This window comes from Odocoileus virginianus, chromosome 7 (assembly GCF_023699985.2).
Source record: "Odocoileus virginianus isolate 20LAN1187 ecotype Illinois chromosome 7, Ovbor_1.2, whole genome shotgun sequence".
Taxonomy (NCBI): domain Eukaryota; kingdom Metazoa; phylum Chordata; class Mammalia; order Artiodactyla; family Cervidae; genus Odocoileus; species Odocoileus virginianus.
In genome coordinates this window covers 730,827-751,721 of record NC_069680.1, presented here as the reverse complement: position 1 = coordinate 751,721, position 20,895 = coordinate 730,827, and the positions used below count along the sequence as shown (strand labels likewise).

The following is a 20,895-nucleotide window of genomic DNA, read 5'->3' as shown; positions in this document are numbered from 1 at the left end:
CTGCCATAAGGGTGGTGTCTGCATATCTGAGGTTATTGGTATTTCTCCCGGCAATCTTGATTTCAACTTGTGCTTCATCCAGCCTGGTATTTTGCATGATGTACTCTGCATATAAGTTAAATAAGCCAGGTAACAATATGCAGCCTTGATGGACTCCTTTCACTATTTGGAACTAGTCTGTTGTTCCATGTCCATTCTAACTGTTGCTTCTTGACCTGCATACAGATTTCTCAGGAGGCAGGTCAGGGGGTCTGGTATTCCCATGTCTTGAAGAATTTTCCAGTTTGTTGTAATTCACACAGTCAAAGGCTTTGGCACAGTCAATAAAGCAAAACTAGATGTTTGTCTGGAACTCTCTTGCTTTTTCGATGATCCAACGGATGTTGACAATTTGATCTCTGGTTCCTCTGCCTTTTCTAAATCCAGTTTGAACATCTAGAAGTTCATGATTCACATACAGTTGAAGCCTAGCTTGGAGAATTTTGAGCATTACTTTGCTAGCATGTGAGATGAGTGCAACTGTGCGGTAGTTTGAGCATTCTTTGGCATTGCTTTACTTTGGGATTGGAATGAAAACTGGCCTTTTCCAGTCCTATGGCCCCTGCTGAGTTTTCCAGATTTGCTAGCATATTGTGTGCAGCACTTTCACAGCATCATCTTTTAGGATCTGAAATAACTCAACTGGAATTTCATTACCTCCACTAGCTTTGTTCATAGTGATGCTTCCTGAGGCCCACTTGATTTCATATTCCAGGATGTCTGTCTCTAGGTGAGTGATCACACCATCGTGGTTATCTGAGTCATGAAGATCTTTTTTGTATAGTTCTTTGTGTATTGTTTCCACCTCTTCTTAATATCTTCTGCTTCTGTTAGGGCCATACCATTTCTGTCCTTTATTGTGCTCATCTTTGCATGAAAGGTTCTGTTGGTATCTCGAATTTTCTTGAAGAGATCTCTAGTCTTTCCCATTCTATTGTTTTCCTCTATTTCTTTGCATTGATCACTGAGGGAGGTTTTCTTGTCTTTCCTTGCTATTCTCATCAAAACCCATAGAACATACAAGGCTTCCCAGGTAGCATTAGTGGTAAAAAATCTACCTGTACTGCAGGAGATGTGGGAGATGCAGGTTCGACCCCTGGGTCAGGAAGATCCCCTGAAGGAGGGCATGGCAAGTCATTCCAGTATTCTTGCCTGGAGAAATCCCATGGACAGAGGAGCCTGGGGGGCTATAGTCCACAGAGTCACAAACAGTTGGACATGACTGAAGCAACTGAGTACATACGCATAGAATGTACAACACAAAGAATGAATTCTAATGTAAACTGCGGACTTTGTCTCATAATATGTCACCACTGGTCCATCTCATAAGAAATGTACCACGCTGACACTTAGGGAAGCTGTGTGTGTGTGTGTGTGTGTGTGTGTGTGTGTGTGTGCGTGTGTTGAAGGGAGAGGATATGTAAGAATTCTGCTTTCTGCTCAATTTTACTAGGGACCTAAACTCTGTAAAAATGATAAAGTCTATCAATTTGTTTAGAATAGAAGAAAAGAAACTCAATTTCATTAGAAATCCAGGAATGTAAATTAAATCACAGTAAGAATATCACTTAAGATCCACCATATTAGAAAAATTAATTTTAAAAATTAAATATTATTGAAGATGTGGCACAATAGAAACTTTTATACTGAGAGTGTATATTGGCACAATCACTTTGGCAAAAAAATTGACATTACATAGTAAAGTTGAAGCAATTCCACTCCTGGATATGAATCCTGGAGCAGAGGGTCTCAAAGTGTCTCCTGACTAGTAGCATCAGTAACACCTGGAACTTGTTAGAAATGAAATTATGGTATCAGGCCTACTCTAGAGTTACTGAATTATAAACTATGGAGTTGGGCCCAGCAATTTGTTTAAAGAAGCCACACAGGTGATTTCAGTGCACAAAACAGCTTGAGAACTACTGTCTTTAAAAGAAACTCTTAGATGTGTGCTCCAGATAACAAGTACAAGAATGTTCAGAGCAAAACTATTCATAATATCAAAACACTAAAACCAGGCAAATGTGCATCAACAGGATAAAAAAGAAATAAATTATGGCATTTTAACACAGTGGAATACTATAATGAAGTGAAAATGAAGGAAGGAATAGTTATGAATATGGATAAATCTCTCAAAATAATGAAAAGTAAAGAAACAGGTTGCAAAAGATAATTCAATTTATATACAGTTGAAAAGCATCCAGAAATAAATAAAACATAGCTAGGGATGAATATCTATGATTTAAAATCATAAAGAGAGGGAAGGATAAACACAAGGGTAACATGGTTTTTATCTCTGGGGAAAGAGGAAGGGGATACAGTTGGGTATTGGCACAGCGGAGCCTTCAAAGTTACTGCCAACACTCCATTTTTAAAGCTAAATGGTAGATACACAAATATTCATTTTCCCTCAGAACTTATATTTACATATACACTATATAGGGGCTTCCCTGCTTACTCAGTGATCAAGAATCCGCCTGCAGTGCAGGAACCACAGGAGACACAGATTCAATTCTTGAGTCAGGAAGAGCCCCCTGGAGGAAGGCAGGGCAACCCATTCCAGTATTCTTGCCTAAAGAATCCCACGGACAGAGAGGCCTGGTGGGCTAGAGTTCACAGGGTCACAAAGAGTCAGACATGACTGAAGCGACTTAGCACACACACATACATTATCTATGTAAACACACTTCATAATTAAAAAACTCAAAAATTAAGCCTGTATCAATCATTATTTTCAATAAATGGCTCAAGAAAATAATTCTGTTATTGGTTTATTTTAGAAGTCAAAGAAAGGGGGGACCGTGATGGGGAATACATGTAAATCCATGGCTAATTCATTTCAATGTATGACAAAAACCACTGCAACGTTGTAAAGTAATTAGCCTCCAACTAATAAAAATAAATGAAAAGAAAAATCCATAGGACAAAAATAAATAAATAATCCAAGGGCGGGGGGGAGTCAAGGAAAAACGGACTCCAACTTACATAAAATCTACTTTAATTTCTTCATTCCAGCATGGATGAGATCCACTGGCAATGCTGGTTTGGTATACAGTGTGCTGAAAGGAAACCTCCACAAAGGGGTGTACAGTTTCCTGAAACACATGATAAACACTGACTAGGTTTTTGTAATAGTTTATATAGTTGATAAAAGGTAGAAATTAGTTACTGGCTGATAACTAGATGGTTTGGTTTTTCTAGTTTTTCAAACAACCATTACTTATTCATTCATTCATTCAGTTAAGATTTCATCCTATTTAATATCAGGTATGATCTTGCTAGGATCCAAAAATACATGGATATCATTAAGGATTTTTTATCTTAAGCCTGTCAGGAGAAAACAGACAGTTAAGAAAATAATGGCAGTGAAACATAAGAAATATATTCAGGATATAATAGTTACTCAGGAGAGAGGATGATTAAACTTTTGGGGGTGAGGACAAAGAGAACTTCACATAGAACACACTGCATGGGCTTGAGCTTCGAAACATTAAATAGTAGTTCATGTGGCCAGTAAGACATGAACACGAAGTATGGTGGCCATTGCAGGCAATGGAAAGGGCAAGAAGGGAGGACTTCTAGAATGCAGTAGCGTGATATGAGACCGCTGTGGGGTGGAGAGAAATGTGGCTGACTGATTGGTAGATAAGAACCAGATAAATACAGATTTTGGTAGACTTTCTAAGGAGCTTGCATTTTATTCTATAGACCCTGAGGGCAGGGTAGTAGAGAATGAAATGGTTAGAATTACATTTTGTAAACAGCACCATCACTGTGTTATGGAGAGTAAACTAGAAGCCCAAGAGATTAGCGAAGGATAGTCCAGTTAGGGGCCAGTTGCAGTTCAGAGAAAACATGATCAAAACTGCACTTTAGAGAAGTGTTAAATACTTACCTCATTTAAGATTTCATCTGAGGCTAATGATTTGATTGTTTCTTTATGTCTGAGGCGAGACATGGATGATACCAAATAAGTAGGCATACCCAAGGACCTTCAGGAAAAACAATATAGAGACATACATTTTAATTAATTTCAATATTTGTTTTGGTGCGAATAGGTGTGTTTTTGCTTATGCTTATGTGCTGTGTTGTTGGGTTTCTGCTTATGCTTATAGATAGATAAGTTAGTTATCCTGGATCTTACTGTTTGCTTTGGGTCTTCATATTGTAGGTGATTAGAGATAAATATGTGACAATCACTACTCTGAAAGGGTAGCTCCTCAGTGCTGAGCTATGGATGGGAACCAGTCTGTGGTAAAGTCTTCACTAATCTTCAGCAAAAAGGGGAAAATAGGGTAGGTAATACTGTGAGCTATATTATTCCTATTTTTCGTGTTACAGTATTCTTTCTTTTACAGATTAATTATTGCAGAAACTGAAAGTTGCTCAGTTGTGTCCAACTCTTTGCAACCCCACGGACTATACAGTCCATGGAATTCTCCAGGCCAGAATACTGGAGTGGGTAGCCTTTCCCTTCTCCAGGGAATCTTTTCAACTCAGGAATTGAAGCCAGGTCTCCCCCATTGCAGGTGGATTCTTTACTAGTTGAGCCACAAGGGAAGCCCAATAAGCCCGATTATTGTAGAAAATGGTAGTAATTTTTAAATGTCCTTATTTCACAAAATAGCCTTGAAATGTGCATTTGTTTTGAGAATATCAAGTGTATCATAAATAAAATCATATTTGCAAAACACAGGCAAAACCTTTAAGAGGTTTTAACTGTAGATTAGTAGCTAGTAAGCAAAATGTTTCTCATAGGTAGAATTCATGGGATAAACATAAAATAAGTAAGCAGAGCACACCTGTGTTAAAAGTAGATAGAGATACTCAGTATTCCTTAGGTACCTGGGTGTGAAATATTCACAATATATAAATTATATATGAGATTAAATATATGACACTTGATATTGAGGATATACTAAATATTCAGGATGACTTCATTTGATCATTCTGACCCCACATATCCTCTGCCCAAGAAACATCAATAAAACACATCATTCTGAGTGCCTGCAAAAGAGATGGTAAGATCTGATTTTTATAAGAAGTCACCTAAAATGACAAGTTCAAAATGGAGCCTATTCTCTCCTGTATTCTACTATTCTACTTCCAACACTGTGAGTGGACAGTATAATTGGCAATAGCTGCTTAAGTTTTCAAAATAGGAAATATGGACAGAAGGCATTTATTTAATATAGCACCCAAAAATATACATGTTAAAGATACTTCAGGCATCTCAAACTTCTGCAAACTTTTACTACATAGCAATGACAGTTAAGTTTGACTATTCAAATGAAGATTTCAACTTTCATTCAGCTTTTGTATGTAGAGCATCAATACAGTGCAAAGTTTTATTAAAAAGACAGTTTAGAAATTTACATTTAAGACATTTTTTGTAACTCCAAAAATGGGTGCAACTGCCTTACCTATTAACTGTTGTTTTCCTTGTAGGAATATTATAAGCTCTCAGTATTCTGATAAGAATCTTAATATCTCTATCACAGACAGTCTGTGCTGCCACTTTTTTCCTTTCTTTCCTCTGAGGCTTTAACTTTCTTCGTTGTTCAAGAAGCTTACAAACTGCATATGTCAACTGGCTAAAAAGTGGTCAATCAGATTGATATAAAATAACTTAATATTTGAAAGATAACGATTTTTAAAATTTATTATAAATAAGGTCATTATTCTGAACCATGTTCTCTTTAGTAGGGGAGACAGAGTTGTCTTAGACCCAAGAGAATAATCTTTTTCTGAGTGTAGAAGGGATTCTGTGTTTTAAGAGAGCACCTGATTGCTCCAAGTTCTTTGGGTATATGGTCCAAGAAGAGATAGGGCATGGAAAGGTAATCCCATGAAACATGATGTTATTTCAAAAGATTATTCATTTTTTAGGAATCATTCTCTTGATCATTTTCTACATAGTTCTGAGTAGGAGTTAGTTATAAGTGCTGCAACTCCTGGCAACACAAACCTATATGGAGCCTATGTGTGAACACAAAGTTATATGGAATTATAACTTTATGGTCACATTTGTTTTCCTCTAAAGACTGAAAATAAAAACTTCAGACTACCCCACAAAGTTATAGTCATCAAAACAGCATGGCACAAAAAAAAGCATAGTACTGGCACAAAAATAGAAATGCAGATCAATGAAACAGGACAGAAAGCCCAGAAATACATGCATGTACTTATGGTCAATTGATCTAAGGAGGCAAGACTATATACAATGAAGAAAAGACAGTCTCTTCAATAAATGGTGCTGGGCAAACTGGACAGCTACATGCAAAAAATGATATTAGAACATTCTTTGACATCGCACACAAAAATAAATTCAAAATGGATTAAAGACCTAAATGTAAGACTGTACACTATAAAACTCTTAGAGGAAAACATAGGCAGAACACTCTGACGTAAATTACAGCAACATCTTCTTCAATCCCTCTCTCAGAGTAATGGAAGTGGAAAAACAAAAATAAACAAACAAGACCTAATTAAACTCAAAAGTTTTTGCACAGCAGAGGAAAAAATGAACTAAATGAAGAAACAGCTCACAGATTGGGAAAAATATTTGCAAGTGATGTGACCAAGGGATTAGTCCCCCAAATTTATAAACAGCTCATGATGCTTAATATCATCCAAGCAAACAACTCCATCAAAAAAGGGGCAGAAGACTTAAACAGGTATTTTCACCAAAGAAGACATATAGGTGGCCAAGAAAACACATGAAAAGATGTTCAACACTGCTAATTATTAGATAAATGCAAATCAAAACTGCAAGAAGATATCACCTCACACCAGTCAAAATGGCTATCATGAAAAAACCCACAAACTATAAACACTGGAGAGGGTAGGAAGAGAAGAGAACCCTCCTACACTGTTGGTGGGAATGTAAATTTGTGAAGCCACTATGGTGAACAGTATGGAGGTTCCTTAAGAAACTAAAAACAGAGCTACCATATCATCCTATAACCTCACTCCTGGGCATGTATCCAGAGAAATATATGGTCTGAAAGGGAACATGCACCCCAGTATTCATTGCAGTGTGTTTACAATAGCCAAGACATGGAAGCAGCCTAAATGTCCATATACCGGAGAATGGATTAAGAAGATGTGATACATATATATATATATTAAGAAATAAGAAATTAAGATTAAGAAATATACATATTAAGATTAAGAAATATATATATATATATTAATCTATATATGTTTCTTAATATATATATAATGGACTATTACTCAGCTATTGAAGAGAATGAAATAAGACCATTTGTAGCAACATGGATAGACTTAAGAGACTGTCATACTGAGGAAAGTAAGTCAGAGAAAGAAATGTTGTGTAATATCATTTATATATGGAATCCAAAAAAAGATACAAATGAACTTATTTACAAAACAGAAACAGACTCATAGAGAACAAACTCATGGTTACCAGCGGGGAAGGGGTTGACGGGGACAAGGGAGTTTGGGATTGACAGGTACACACTGTCAATTTATATTTAAATTGACAATTTATATGTCAATGTTATATTTAAAATGGGTAAACAACAAGGACCCAGTACAAGTACAGCAAAGGGAACTCTGCTCAATATTCTGTAACAGCCTAATTAGGAAAAGAATTTGAAAAAGAATAGATTCATGTATGTGTATAACTGAATCACTTTGTTGTACACCTGAAACTAACACAACATTGTTAATCACCTGTACTCCAATATAAAATGAAAAGTTAAAAAATAAGTTTTCATCGTTGACACACACATATCACTGTCAGTTCGGTTCAGTCACTCAGTCATGCCTGACTCTTTGCAACCCCATGGACTGCAGCATGCCAGGCTTACCTGGTCCATCAGCACACACACCACTATCTAAATATACTAAATATGAAATATGAATATGATAAATAATAAATGATAACATATGATAAATAATATAAATAATATATCATAAATATGATCAATAACAAATATGAATGTGAAATACTACTAAATATGAAATAGATAACTAATAAGGACCTATGTATAGTACAGGGAACTCTACTAAATACTCTGTAATGGCCTATATGGGAAAAGAATCTAAAAAAGAATGGATATATGTATATGATTAGCAGATTCACTTTGCTATATAGCAGAAACTAGCACAACATTGTAAATCAACTATACCCCAATAAAATTTTTTTTAAAATAAGCTTTCATTTTAAAACATGTGCTCATAGAGAATTACTTCAAGGTATATTTTAGAATAGAAACCCCTCCCCCCAAATATATCTCAGCATCCTAAGCCAATTAAAACCTTCCTGTTAATACTAAGAACCTGCAAGTGGCCCCAGAGTGGTTTCCCAGATATGTAGCATCCCAATTCCTGTTCCTAGCCTTAAGTCTCACAGGTAGGACAGTATGAGAATTGAGTTCCTTCAGCAAAAGGCTCCCCCCGCAGCTGCCTGTGGATCACAGAGTCCTTATATCAGTCTTTGCTGAGGATTCAGTTTTGAAAGGGGGAGATTATAGGCTTAGGGCATGGTGCTACCACCAATGATTTTTCCAGAATCAGTCCCAGGACAGGGAGATCTGAAAGCAAAACTAATTTGGGACAAAGGTGTTTTGCTTTCTTTCTTGCCACAAGGAGAGGGTTAAAAACAAAATTACTATACAACTGAAAATATAAATCATACAGATGTGTCCAAAATGGAATTTTAAAATTATTAAAAATATTTAAATCACTATATTTCATTTTATGCTTGGTAACTGGATTTTGACATTAATATAAAAAGAGAACTTATCTGAGGACTCTGAAGGAACTAACTTATAGCTTTATATTTCAGACTTAAATAATAATAATTTTAGTATGTACCTTGCAGATACAATTTCTTCATAATCAGCCACAATATCTGATAAGTTAAATTTGCTAACTTTGACAATTCTTCTCATTACCAACCTTCTCATCTACAAAACATATTTTTAAGAAATAAAGAGTTCATATTTTAAGATTAAGTATACACAATGGTACTGGTGTCACTCTTTTGTTCGTCTTACTTTTTATAAGTAAGGAATGGGAAGGGGAATCAGATAAGTGAAAGTATGGTTCTGTTTCCGACCATTATCAAAATCATTCCTAACACTCTCATTATGACCCTCTCATCTCTTTTTCAACTTATCTCAGAGTATTCACATAGACAGAATTAGTCTTCACCAAAGAAGATGATTACCTGTGAATGTGTTTTTATAGCGGTCACTTGTATTCACACAAATCTTGATCCACAAAGAAATGTCATCACATTTCTGTCTGTCCTTTTATTTTTTTAAATTTATTTATTTATTTTACTTTACAACATTGTATTGGTTTTGCCATACATTGACTTGAATCCGCCATGGGTGTACATGTGTTCCCCATCCTGAACCCCCCTCCCACCTCCCTCCCCATCCCATCCCTCTGGGTATAATTTACATGTTTCAATGCCATTCTCCCATATCATCCCACACTCACCCTCTCCCACAGGATGTCCTTTGAGTTCATCCTACTCTGACCTTAAGTTCTCATTCTGTCTGCTTGGTAGATATTCAGTGCTTCAACAGAGCCATTCCCCTAAGCCCGTGCTGCTTGCAGAACCCATAGAAATTGGTTCCTCTAAGGACTCTGAAATTCTTTATAGTCTAAGGAAATTCCTCCCTTTCTACTCTAATCCCATCCTTCACATCAGGTGTAGACTTTTAGAAACGAAACCAGGAAGAAGCGTGTCTCAAGGCAAATTTCTGCTTTCTGTCCTGCCACGTATCATCCTGGAGATAATGTAACCTAGAGACTGTGTATACATGCATGTGTGCTAAGTCGCTTCACTGTGTCTGACTCTTTACGACTCTATGGACCGTAGCCCACGAGGCTCCTGTGTCCACGGGATTCTCTAGGCAGGAATACTGGAATGGGTTGCCATGCTCTCCTCCAGGTGATCTTCCAGACCCAGGGATTGAACCTGCATCTCTTACCTTTCCTGCACTGGCAGAAGGGTTCTTTACCACTAGCACCACCTGGGAAGCCCAACCTAGAGACTAATGATCTGCTTAAATTATATAGGAAAATGAGGTGGTAGGAGAATGGGAAAAACAGAATTCCTAAGAATTACTCTGCTCTGTGTGTGTGTGTGTGTGTGTGTGTGTGAGAGAGAGAGAGAGAGAGAGAGAGAGAGAGAGAGAGAGTGAGTCTCTTTGTGACCCCATGGGCTGTAGCTCACCAGGCTCCTCTGTCTATGGAATTTCCCAGGCAAGAATACTGGAGTAGTTTGCCATTCCCTTCTCCAGGGGATCTTCCCAACCCAGGGATTGAACCCAGGTCTCCTCCGTTGCAGGCAGGTTCTTTCCCATCTGAGCAACCAGGGAAGCCTGTATGGGCAACAAACTGCTTGCCTTGAAGGTGAACCACATCCCTCTCCCCTCTGACCCCATTATTGTGCTTGAGCCCTCCCTCCGTTTCTTTCCCTTCTCCCACCCCTTCTCTCATCCTCTCTCTCTCCTTTGCTCCACTGGCAGCACACAGACTGAGCTCCTTGCTGTTCCTGCCACAGGCTACGCATATTCCTTTCTCAGTTTTCACATATGGTTCCATCAGCCTGTGATGTTCTTCTCCCATGAAAACTCTAACCTTTTGGAGCTCCAAATCTAGCTCCCTCAGCTTTCCGGTCTTTTGTTGGTGTTACCTTCTCAGGGGCTTTCCTTGGTTATCTTATTTAAAATTGTACCCCACATCCCAACATACACACACACACACACACACACACACACGCTCTTTTCCAACTTTACTTGTTAGAGCACATATCACAATCTAATACACTAATATTTTTTTCATTTTCTGACTTCTTCCACTAGAATGACTAGGAGGTCAAGGATTTTAGTCTCTTTTGTTTACTGCTGTAATTCCAATCTCTAGTATAATTCTTGATTAAGAGCAGATGCTCAGTAAGTATGTATTGAGTAAATTAATGGAAGGGACAGATTGAGGAAAGCTACAGGCCTCTTAGAGGCAAATATTTCAGCAAAACCTTATCTAGCAATCCATGAGACTGCTGGCACTTTACTGCTCCAACCCTGGCCTCAGGTACCACTGACACCAGTAACACAGCAGGGAGTAACCCACATAACTCACAATCAGATTTAAACACTCATATAATTAGAGTCATTATCCTTCAACTTGTAGTGTGAAACTATCTCCAGATAGCAAAGAAGTCTCCACAAGGAGCTGAAACACAATCACAAAATGTTCTTGATGCTCCTTCACAGGATCCTGCATGAAGTTCCAGAATCCTCAGACACTTGCACTTTTACCACCTTCCTGACCCTCTGCTACCCTCCCTCCCAGGCTTCCTTATCCATCAAAAAGAAGAGACGGGATGAGTAGGGTGTATGTTCCCTTTTCTTATAAGAACACCTCTTTATTTCCTAAGACATAAATCTCATTATTAAATCACCTCTCAACCCTTTTTCAAAGGAATATGGAGCTAGTAGGGGTTTCCAGGTGGTGCTAATGGTAAAGAACCTGCCAGCCAATGCAGGAGACCTAAGAGATATGGGTTCAATCCCTTGGTCAGGAAGATACCCTGGAGGAGGGCAAGGCAACCCACTAGAGTATTCTTGCCTAGAGAGCTCGACGGACAGAGGAGCCTGGTGGGCTACACCCCACAGGGTCAAGAAGAGTCGGACAAAACTGAAGTGACTTGGCACACACATGCAGTTAATAAAGAAGGTGTAGGAGGGGCAAGGGTGAGTGGGAAAAAAACACCTGCCAATGACAAACAGGAAGTACTGAAACAGACTATGATAGCTACAGTGGTCTGCATTTCCACCACACTCTCAGAGGAACAGAGTACAAACTAGCTCAGCACTTGCAGTTTTATCATTTTACTTCACAAGAAAAGCAAGGCAGGCATTTTTATTGTCTGTTTTCATAAAACAATAAAGCAGGACTCAGTGCATAGATAACTTGCCCAAAGACAAATGGGGTGGTCAGAACAGGTCTGCACATACCTGCCTAGGGCTCATCTAGTCACTCAAGGTCACTTCTCTCCGGTCTTTATGAGGTATTTGGCGTGTATCTCTCAGATCTTTCCATGGCCCTCTGCTTTCAAGTTATCTTGAAAGGCTTCTCTGGTGCTCTATAGCAAGGGCTATCAATTCTACTCTTGCAGAAGTCTTGTGGTTTTATTCCTAACCTCATTAACTGCTCAAACATGTCTCAATATTTCCTGAGTTAAGAGCACTGTGCTGGGCATCATGGATCTATAGATATAGTCCCTGTGCTCTGGAAGTTCAGGGTGGAAGGATGAGGGGTCAGTAGAAAGAAATCAGGGGTGAATTTGATTGAGGGATTCCACCTCAAACCTGGTTTAGGCTTTGGCAGGGTGTTCTGTAAATATCTGAAGTATGTCTTTCTCTACTATTTTCTGTCTCCTTCCTAGTAGTCCTCCATCCATTGTCCACTGAACTGCTGTGGTGTGCAGCATTATGAGTTGTTAATAAAACTAGGGAATCCAACAAAATGCTGGTGTACTTCTCAAAGTGAATTTTCAGGGTCAAGAAGAGATGGGTGTAAACAGAAAAAGTTGGAATATGCTCTAATAATGAGTTTGCTGTCAACTGAAGTAACTGGTGCATCAATAATACACGTCAACTGTGTACATTTACAGATGGTCAGTAGGTAACTCTGAAAAAGAAGCCTGAACTGAACAGAAAACCGTTAGTGACCAGAAAGAGGTGAGGAGCAACCAGGTTCGCCCGTCTGACTCTCTGTGAAGGGTATAGTACTATGCTGTGCATCCAGCAGACTAGTTTTCACAAAAGTAAACTCAAATACACTGACAATATTATTTTGTTGTTGTTACCTTTTGCAGAAAATTGGCAGAATTAATCCTTTGTGCAGTAATAGAATTCACATCTGAAATGGACATATCCTTTTCTATCTGACTTTCATATTCCTGTAAGTAGAGAAATTAAATTAGTTTCACATTTTTTTTTGTTTGTTTGTTTTTGCCATGCCATGCAGCATGCAGGATCTTAGTTTCCCAACCAAGGATCAAAGCTGTGCCTCCTGCCGAGGAAGTGCAGAATCTTAAACCACTGGACCACTAGGGTAATATCCTAGTTTCACTTCTTGAATGTAACAAAGTTTAGATATGATATGCTGCAATGAAAATATTAACTACTCATTTCAGTTTATGTGTAAGAGATATTGGCAACACTCTGGAGTTGGGAGGAGAGAATGTTTCTTTAAGATTCTTCCCTCTGAGAATTATCGAAGAACCATTATATTTTGTTTTCTTCTAGGAGAGTTTCATTTATCTTTTAAAACTAATGATTGAGAAAAAAAACTGCAATTGAGAAAATGATAAGAAGATGTAAAGACAACTGAGAACTATTCTTCATGTGTCCATTTACCTGGTATCATTAGAAACAAAAGAAATGGGAAGTATTAACATTAGGGTGTAATGTTCAAGTTGGTGGGCTTTGGAGGTCACAGTCCTGGATTCAAGTTGGCCCTGCCATTTACTAACTGTGTGGTTTGGGGAAAAGTTGATTAACTACTGCAGATCTGTTTCCTCTTTTGTAATAATATTACTACTATTAACATATCACAGGATTGCTGTGAGATTTAAATAAAACAATATTTATAACGTGTGTGGCAGGTAGTAAGTAATCAAAATATGTTGACCATAATCAATAACTTTAATTTTACATATAGCAGTTGGTATGATTATTTGTCAGGATGCCTCATTTATATAATTTAAAATAAATCAGCATCTATTACATCTGCATTTCTGGGATACGTTCCTAAAGCACACAAAAATCATTTTACATTATAGAGAACATTAAAGACAACACAAAAATTATGAAGTATCTTTAAAGTAGACAAATTATCTGAAAGTAATTTGTTTTTCTAATTATCCACAAGAAACCTTGAAATCAATTCTGTTGGCAAGTAAACACTTTTACCTAAGGATATATTATATTATATATATGGATGTGAGAGTTGGACCATAAAGAAGGTTGAGCATTGAAAAATTGATGTTTTTGAACTCTGGTGTTGGAGAAGACTCTTGAGAGTCCCTTGGACTGCAACGAGCTCCAACCAGTCCATCCTAAAGGAGATCAGTCCTGGGTATTCATTGCAAGGTCTGATGTTGAAGCTGAAACTCCAAAACTTTGGCCACCTGATGCGAAGAGCTGACTCATTAGAAAAGATCCTGATGCTGGGAAAAATTGAAGATAGGAGGAGAAGGGGACAACAGAGGATGAGATGGTTGGATGGCATCACCAACTCAACGGATATGAGTTTGAGCAGGCTCTGGGAGATGGTGAAGGACAGGGAGGCCCGGCGTGCTGCAGTCCATGGGGATGCAGAGTCAAACATGACTGAGTGAATGAACAACATTATGTTATTTCCATTATATTGTTTCCCAGGTGGCTCAGTGGTAAAGAATTCACCTGCCAATGTAGGAGATGCAGGTTCCATCCCTGGGTCAGGAAGATACCCTGGAGAAAGAAACGGCAACCTACTCCAGTATTCTTGCCTGGGAAATCCCATGGACAGAGGAGCCTGGCAAGCTATAGTCCATAGCGTCACAAAAGAGTCAGACATGACTGAGCAACTAAACAAACAACATATTATATTACTATTTCATATCACTTTATTTACTTTAAAAAGTATTAAATTATAAGATTTACTTAAATACTCTGGATGTTAATTTTTATTAATATGTAACTTACAAATATCTTTTCCTAATTTGTGGGGTTTAAATTTTAATATTATCAAGTTAATTATTCCACTTCTTTATAATTTATACTTTTTGTGCTTTGTATAAGAAATACTTTCCTGTCCCAGATTAAGCTATCCATTTAAAGTTTTGCATTTCAAAGCAGAAGAAGAGACACAGATGTAGAGAGCAAATGTATGAATACCAAGGAGGGAAGTAGGGCGGGGGAGGAATTGGGAGACTGGGATTGACATATATACGCTATGGATGCTATAGATAGATATGGATATATATGCTATAGATAGATGCTATAGATAACTAATGAGACTATGCTGTGTAGCACAGGGAACTCTACTTGATGCTCTGTTGTCACCTGAATGGGAAGGAAACCCCAAAGGAGGGGATATATGTATACATATGGCTGATCCACTTTGATGTACAGCAGAAACTAACACAATACTGTAAAGCAACTCAACTCCAATAAAAATTAATTTAAAAAACAGAGTTTCGCATTTCATGGGTAATCTTCATTACACATGGTATTTATTTCTGTTGTGAAGTCTGAATCTAATTTTACACCATTCAAAATATTCTACAATTCTCTCCATTAAGTTTTGTACATGTTTTGTTAAATATATTCCAATTTATGTAAGAGTTGTATGTAAGAGTTTTTATTGCTATTGTAAGGTGTATCTTTGCTAAATTACATTTCTAGTGGGTTTTTATTGGTATATAGAATGCTATTTATTTTTTGCCTCTAATTTTTTCTCAAGTTTTTCAAACGTACAGAAAATGAGAAAGACTATTAAAATCTATATACTTACTCTCTAGTAACCTAGAGATTAACATTTTGCCACGTTTGTTTAATCTATTTCTTTTCTTTTTTTGGCTAAAATATCTCAGTGTAAATTATAGCACCATGACACTTTATTCTTAAATAAATACTTCAGCATGAATCTCCAAATACTATGGACATATCCACAGTGCCATAATCATAGACAACAAAATTAACAATTTTCCAATATATCTATGATTCAATTATCAATATACTTAATATTCTAATATCCAAATTTTACCAACTGCTGTTTTTCCACCAATCACTGTCCGTATTTTTTCAGATTTTTTCCCATTATAAGTTATTACAAGATATGGATAAAGTTCCCTGTGCTATACAGTAGGAACCTGTTGTTTATTGATTTTCTATATAGTAGCTTGTATCTGCTAATTTCAAATGCCTAATTTATTCCTCCTCCACTCCCTTCCCTCTTTGGTATTGGTAAATTTGTTTCCTATGTCCATGAGTCTTATTTGTTTTTAAAATAAGTTCATTTGTATCTTTTTTTCAGATTCCATATGTAAGTGATATCATATGATATTTTTCCTTTGATTTTATTTTACTGAGAACAAGTTTTACCTAAGACAGCCAAATGATAGCTTTACACAATTCCAAAAAACTGCTACTGAATGCAGCCTTGAAATTCCTAGCAAATCAAGGGATGTACGTGTATGAGCACATAAATGCACAGCTCTCTTTTTTAAGACTTTGAAATGCATTTCCTAAATTGAAGATGGTATCATTTGTCTTTTTCCTTCTGACTTACTACACGATTATCATGTAGTATGATAATCTCTTGGTCTATTTATGTTGCTGCAAATGGAATTATTTCATTATTTTTTATGGCCAAGTGTATATATACACTACCACATCTTCTTTATCCATTAGATGTATACTTAGGTTCTTTCCATGCCTTGCTATTATAACTACTGCTGCTATGAACATTGGGATGCATGTATCTTTTTGAATTAAGAGTTTTCTCTGGATAATGCCCAGAAGTGAGATTGTTGGATCATATGGTAACACTATTTTTAGTTTTTTAAGGAATTTCCACACTGTTCTTCATAGTGACTACACCAATTTACATTCCCATCAACAGTGTAGGAAAGTTCCCTTTTCTCCACAGCCTCTCCAGCATTTTCTATTTGTAGACTTGTTAATGATGGCTATTCTGATGGGAGTGAGGTGATACTTAATAGTAGTTTTGATTTGCATTTCTGTAACATATAACAATATTGAGCACCTGTCTCTTCATGTACTTGTTGGCCACTTGTATGTCGTCTTTGGAAAAATGTCTATTTAAGTCTAAAAATGATGGCTTTTTAAAAAGATCAAAATGTAACAGAAAAACAGTTGCACTTCCTAGCCAGTAGTCCCACATTTCATACTTGTCTGACTGGTTCCTTGTGGTGCTATTTAACTTGTTTCTCTATTCCTCATATTTCTTGTAAAAAAAACAAAGTCTTAATTTGATTCAGGTAATACATTTTTGACAAGGGTATTTCAAACACGTAGTGCTGTGTATCTCATATTGTATCACATTAGGAGCCAATGATATCTGCCTGTCCTTTATCAATGTTTTAGTTTTCTATTGCTGCTGGAACAAATTATCACAGATTTAGTGGCTCCAGAAAACACAAATTTATTACCTCAGAGTCTTGTAGGTTAGAAGCCTAGATTGTCTCATTATACAAATGGACTTATTTACAGTGGTGTTAGCTATCTATTCCAGGGTTCACAAGGCTAATACCAAGGTTTAGGCCAGCTGGGTTCTCACCAGTAGACTTTGAGATGAATCTATTTCTAAGCTCATCTAGATGGTTGGCAGAATCTAATATCTCATGGTAACAGGACTGAGGTCTCGTTTCCTCACTGGCTGTCAGTTCAGGCCCACTCTTAGCGTCTATGGATCTCTCTCCAATCTTCACAAGTGGACCACCAAATCAGAGCCAGCAACTACATGCTGAGTCCCTCTCATGATTGGAATTCCTCTGATTTCTCTTGCTATTGCAAAAGCGATCTTTCTTTTGCTCTTAGTTGGAAAGTTTTCTCTGCTTGTAAAGGCTCATACAATTAAATTAGGTCCACCCATATAATCAACCATAATCTCCCTATTTTAAGCAAGGTACATTACATTTTCACAGGTTCGGGGCATAAGGGAGTGACATCTTTAGGGAGCCATTATTCTTCCTACTGCACTTAATAAGATTAAGCTGGATCACTAAGTCAAGATGGTGACAACTAGATTTCTCTATTATAGAGGTACAATTTTCCTTTTAAAATAAAAAAGTAGCTATTCATTCTTAAAAGTGGATATTATGTTCAGCAAATTTATTACTTGTGCAGGTGGCACTAGCAGTAAAGAACCTGCCTTCCAATGCAGGAGACATAAGAGACATGGGTTCAATCCCTGGGCTGGGAAGATCTCCTGGAGGAGGGCACGGCAACACACTCCAGTACGCTTGTCTGGAGAATCCCATGGAGAGAGGAGCCTGGAGGACTACAGTCCATGAGGTGGCAAAGAGTTGAACACGACTGAAGCTACTTAGCATGGTCAGCATGCACAGTTAGCTGTAGATTCTCTTATGTTTTCCACATAGACAAATGAATTTTCTGCAAACATGGATAGTTTGTCTCTTCTATTCCAATTCTAATTTTCCTTTTTTTTTCTTCTTTCTGGCTTAATGCATTGGCTCTTGCTGGTAGAGATGACAGCAGGCAGTTTCAAGTTCTTGAGATTAATGGGAAAACTGATGTTTAGCTACTAAGTACAATGTTTGTGTAGGAGTCTATGAGGAAACTGATTTCTGATAGTGATCATTATACCAAACAGTTTCAGAGCCACACAGATAATAGGGCACTGAATCAAATCAAGGGATAGTTTATAAAGAACTGGTTTTCCAGAATGCTGGAAAGCTGGAGACAGAGAATTTGCTCAGGGACACCTAGGCAATGGCTCTATTTCTTCTCTTGAAGGATGATATAGCCTTATTGACCTTGAATTGGGTTCAAGAACTAAAGGAGTCCAACATTTGTAGACATTCCCTTAAATGGAAGTGCATTTACCATGAACATATTAATTTTTCTGGGGTGGTAATGTAAACCTTGCCTATTTTGTACAGGTTTTTTGGTTTGGTTTGTTTTTTTTGTTCTTAGCTCTTGCAAAACCCTATTCTATGTCGACATGTTACAAAAAGTTTAATATTCCCAAACCCCCACCATAGTACCAAAGTCCAGGAAAAACCAACCACAAAATTTGCTGCACTGTCCTGCCCTGTGTTCTGCCAGACTTCTGTATATTTCTGCATTCCTGGCTAATTAAATCTGAAACTCCCTCTAATTATCCAGTGGGTGTGTCGCTGGCCTTTCTTATTTCTTCTCTCATTCCCGCAATTCTACAATTGACCTGAAACACTTCTTTTCAAAGCAGTTTGCATCAGCAGAAAAATCCAAAATACTGAATATTTTTAATAAGTTTAAAGACGTTCTCTTCTAATTCTAGGATGCTAAAGGCTTTCATCATGAATGAGCACTGAAATTATTAAGTGCCTTTTGGGCATTTATTAAGAGGAGCATATTTTTTCCTTTCTTAATTCTGTTAATGTGGTAAATTATATTAATAGATTCCTTAATTAGATTAGCTGTTACCTAGAAATAAATGCTACTAGATTATGATATGCAATTATATATTTATATATAATATATTGCTTTTTGATTTGTTGAAATTTTATTAGGGGGTAATAGAGGGCTAAAAAGTTAAGAGGCACAAACTATTATGTATAAAATAAACTACAAGGATATGTTGTACAACAAAGGGAATATAGCCAATATTTTATAATAACTATGAGTGAGTGTTAGTCACTCAGTCGTATCCAACTCTTCGCAACCCCATGGACTGTAGCCTGCCAGGCTCCTTTGTCCATAGACTTCTGTCCAGGCAAGAATACTGGTGTGCTCCCAAAACAATCAACTTCACCTTTTTCTCAAGTGCACACGGAACCTTCTCCAGAACAGATCACATCCTGGGCCATAAATCTGGTCTTGGAAAGTTCAAAAAAACTGAAATTACTCCAGTCATCTTTTCTGACCACAGTGCAGTAAGATTAGATCTCAATTACAGGAAAAAAATTGTTAAAAATTCAAACATATGGAGGCTAAATAGTACGCTTCTGAATAACCAACAAATCATAGAAGAAATCAAAAAAGAAATCAAAATATGCATAGAAATGAATGAAAATGAAAACACAACAACCCAAAACCTATGGGACACTGTAAAAGCAGTGCTAAGGGGAAGGTTCATAGCATTACAGGCTTACATCAAGAAACAAGAATAAAGCCAAATAAATAACCTAACTCTACATCTAAAGCAATTAGAGAAGGAAGAAATGAAGAACCCCAGGGTTAGTAGAAGGAAAGAAATCTTAAAAATTAGGGCAGAAATAAATGCAAAAGAAACTAAAGAGACCATAGCAAAAATCAACAAAGCTAAAAGCTGGTATTTTGAAAAAATAAACAAAATTGACAAACCATTAGCAAGACTCATTAAGAAACAAAGAGAGAAGAACCAAATTAACGAAATTAGAAACGAAAATGGAGAGATCACAACAGACAACACTGAAATACAAAGGATCATAAGAGACTACTACCAGCAGCTCTATGCCAATAAAATGGACAACTTGGAAGAAATGGACAAATTCTTAGAAAAGTATAACTTTCTAAAACTGAACCAGGAAGAAATAGAAGATCTTACAAACCCATCACAAGCAAGGAAATCAAAACTGTAATCAGAAATCTTCCAGCAAACAAAAGCCCAGGACCAGATGGCTTCACAGCTGAATTCTACCAAAAATTTAGAGAAGAGCTAACACCTATCTTACTCAAACTCTTCCAGAAAATTGCAGAAGAAGGTAAACTTCCAAACTCATTCTATGAGGCCACCATTACCCTAATTCCAAAACCAGACAAAGATGCCACAAAAAAAGAAAACTACAGGCCAGTATCACTGATGAACATAGATGCAAAAATCCTTAACAAAATTCTAGCAAACAGACTCCAACAACATATTAAAAAAATCATACACCATGACCAAGTGGGCTTTATCCCAGGAATGCAAGGATTCTTTAATATCTGCAAATCAATCAATGTAATACACCACATTAACAAATTGAAAGATAAAACCATATGATTATCTCAATAGATGCAGAGAAAGCCTTTGACAAAATTCAACACTCACTTATGATTAAAACTCTCCAGAAAGCAGGAATAGAAGGAACATACCTCAACATAATAAAAG

General features: G+C 37.1%; 1 protein-coding gene across 18 annotated transcripts in view; it reads right to left on the bottom strand.

Annotated features, from left to right (window-relative positions):
- Positions 1-20,895, bottom strand: part of CC2D2B (coiled-coil and C2 domain containing 2B) — a 221,769-nt gene that overhangs the window by 31,257 nt on the left and 169,617 nt on the right. For 16 of the 18 annotated variants that reach the window (XR_011488596.1, XR_011488595.1, XR_011488594.1 and 13 more), the window contains 5 exons: positions 12,899-12,991; positions 8,884-8,975; positions 5,463-5,633; positions 3,935-4,031; positions 3,025-3,134 (listed from right to left, as the gene is read on the bottom strand). Coding sequence is in view for 15 of the 18 variants with exons in the window: in XM_070469930.1 (XP_070326031.1) it covers positions 3,025-3,134; positions 3,935-4,031; positions 5,463-5,633; positions 8,884-8,975; positions 12,899-12,991 (563 nt within the window). In the remaining 3 variants the exon portion in view is untranslated. Of the gene's footprint in view, positions 1-3,024; positions 3,135-3,934; positions 4,032-5,462; positions 5,634-8,883; positions 8,976-12,898; positions 12,992-20,895 lie in introns of those variants that run through there. The other 2 variants (XM_070469943.1, XM_070469944.1) reach the window with 2 other exon arrangements.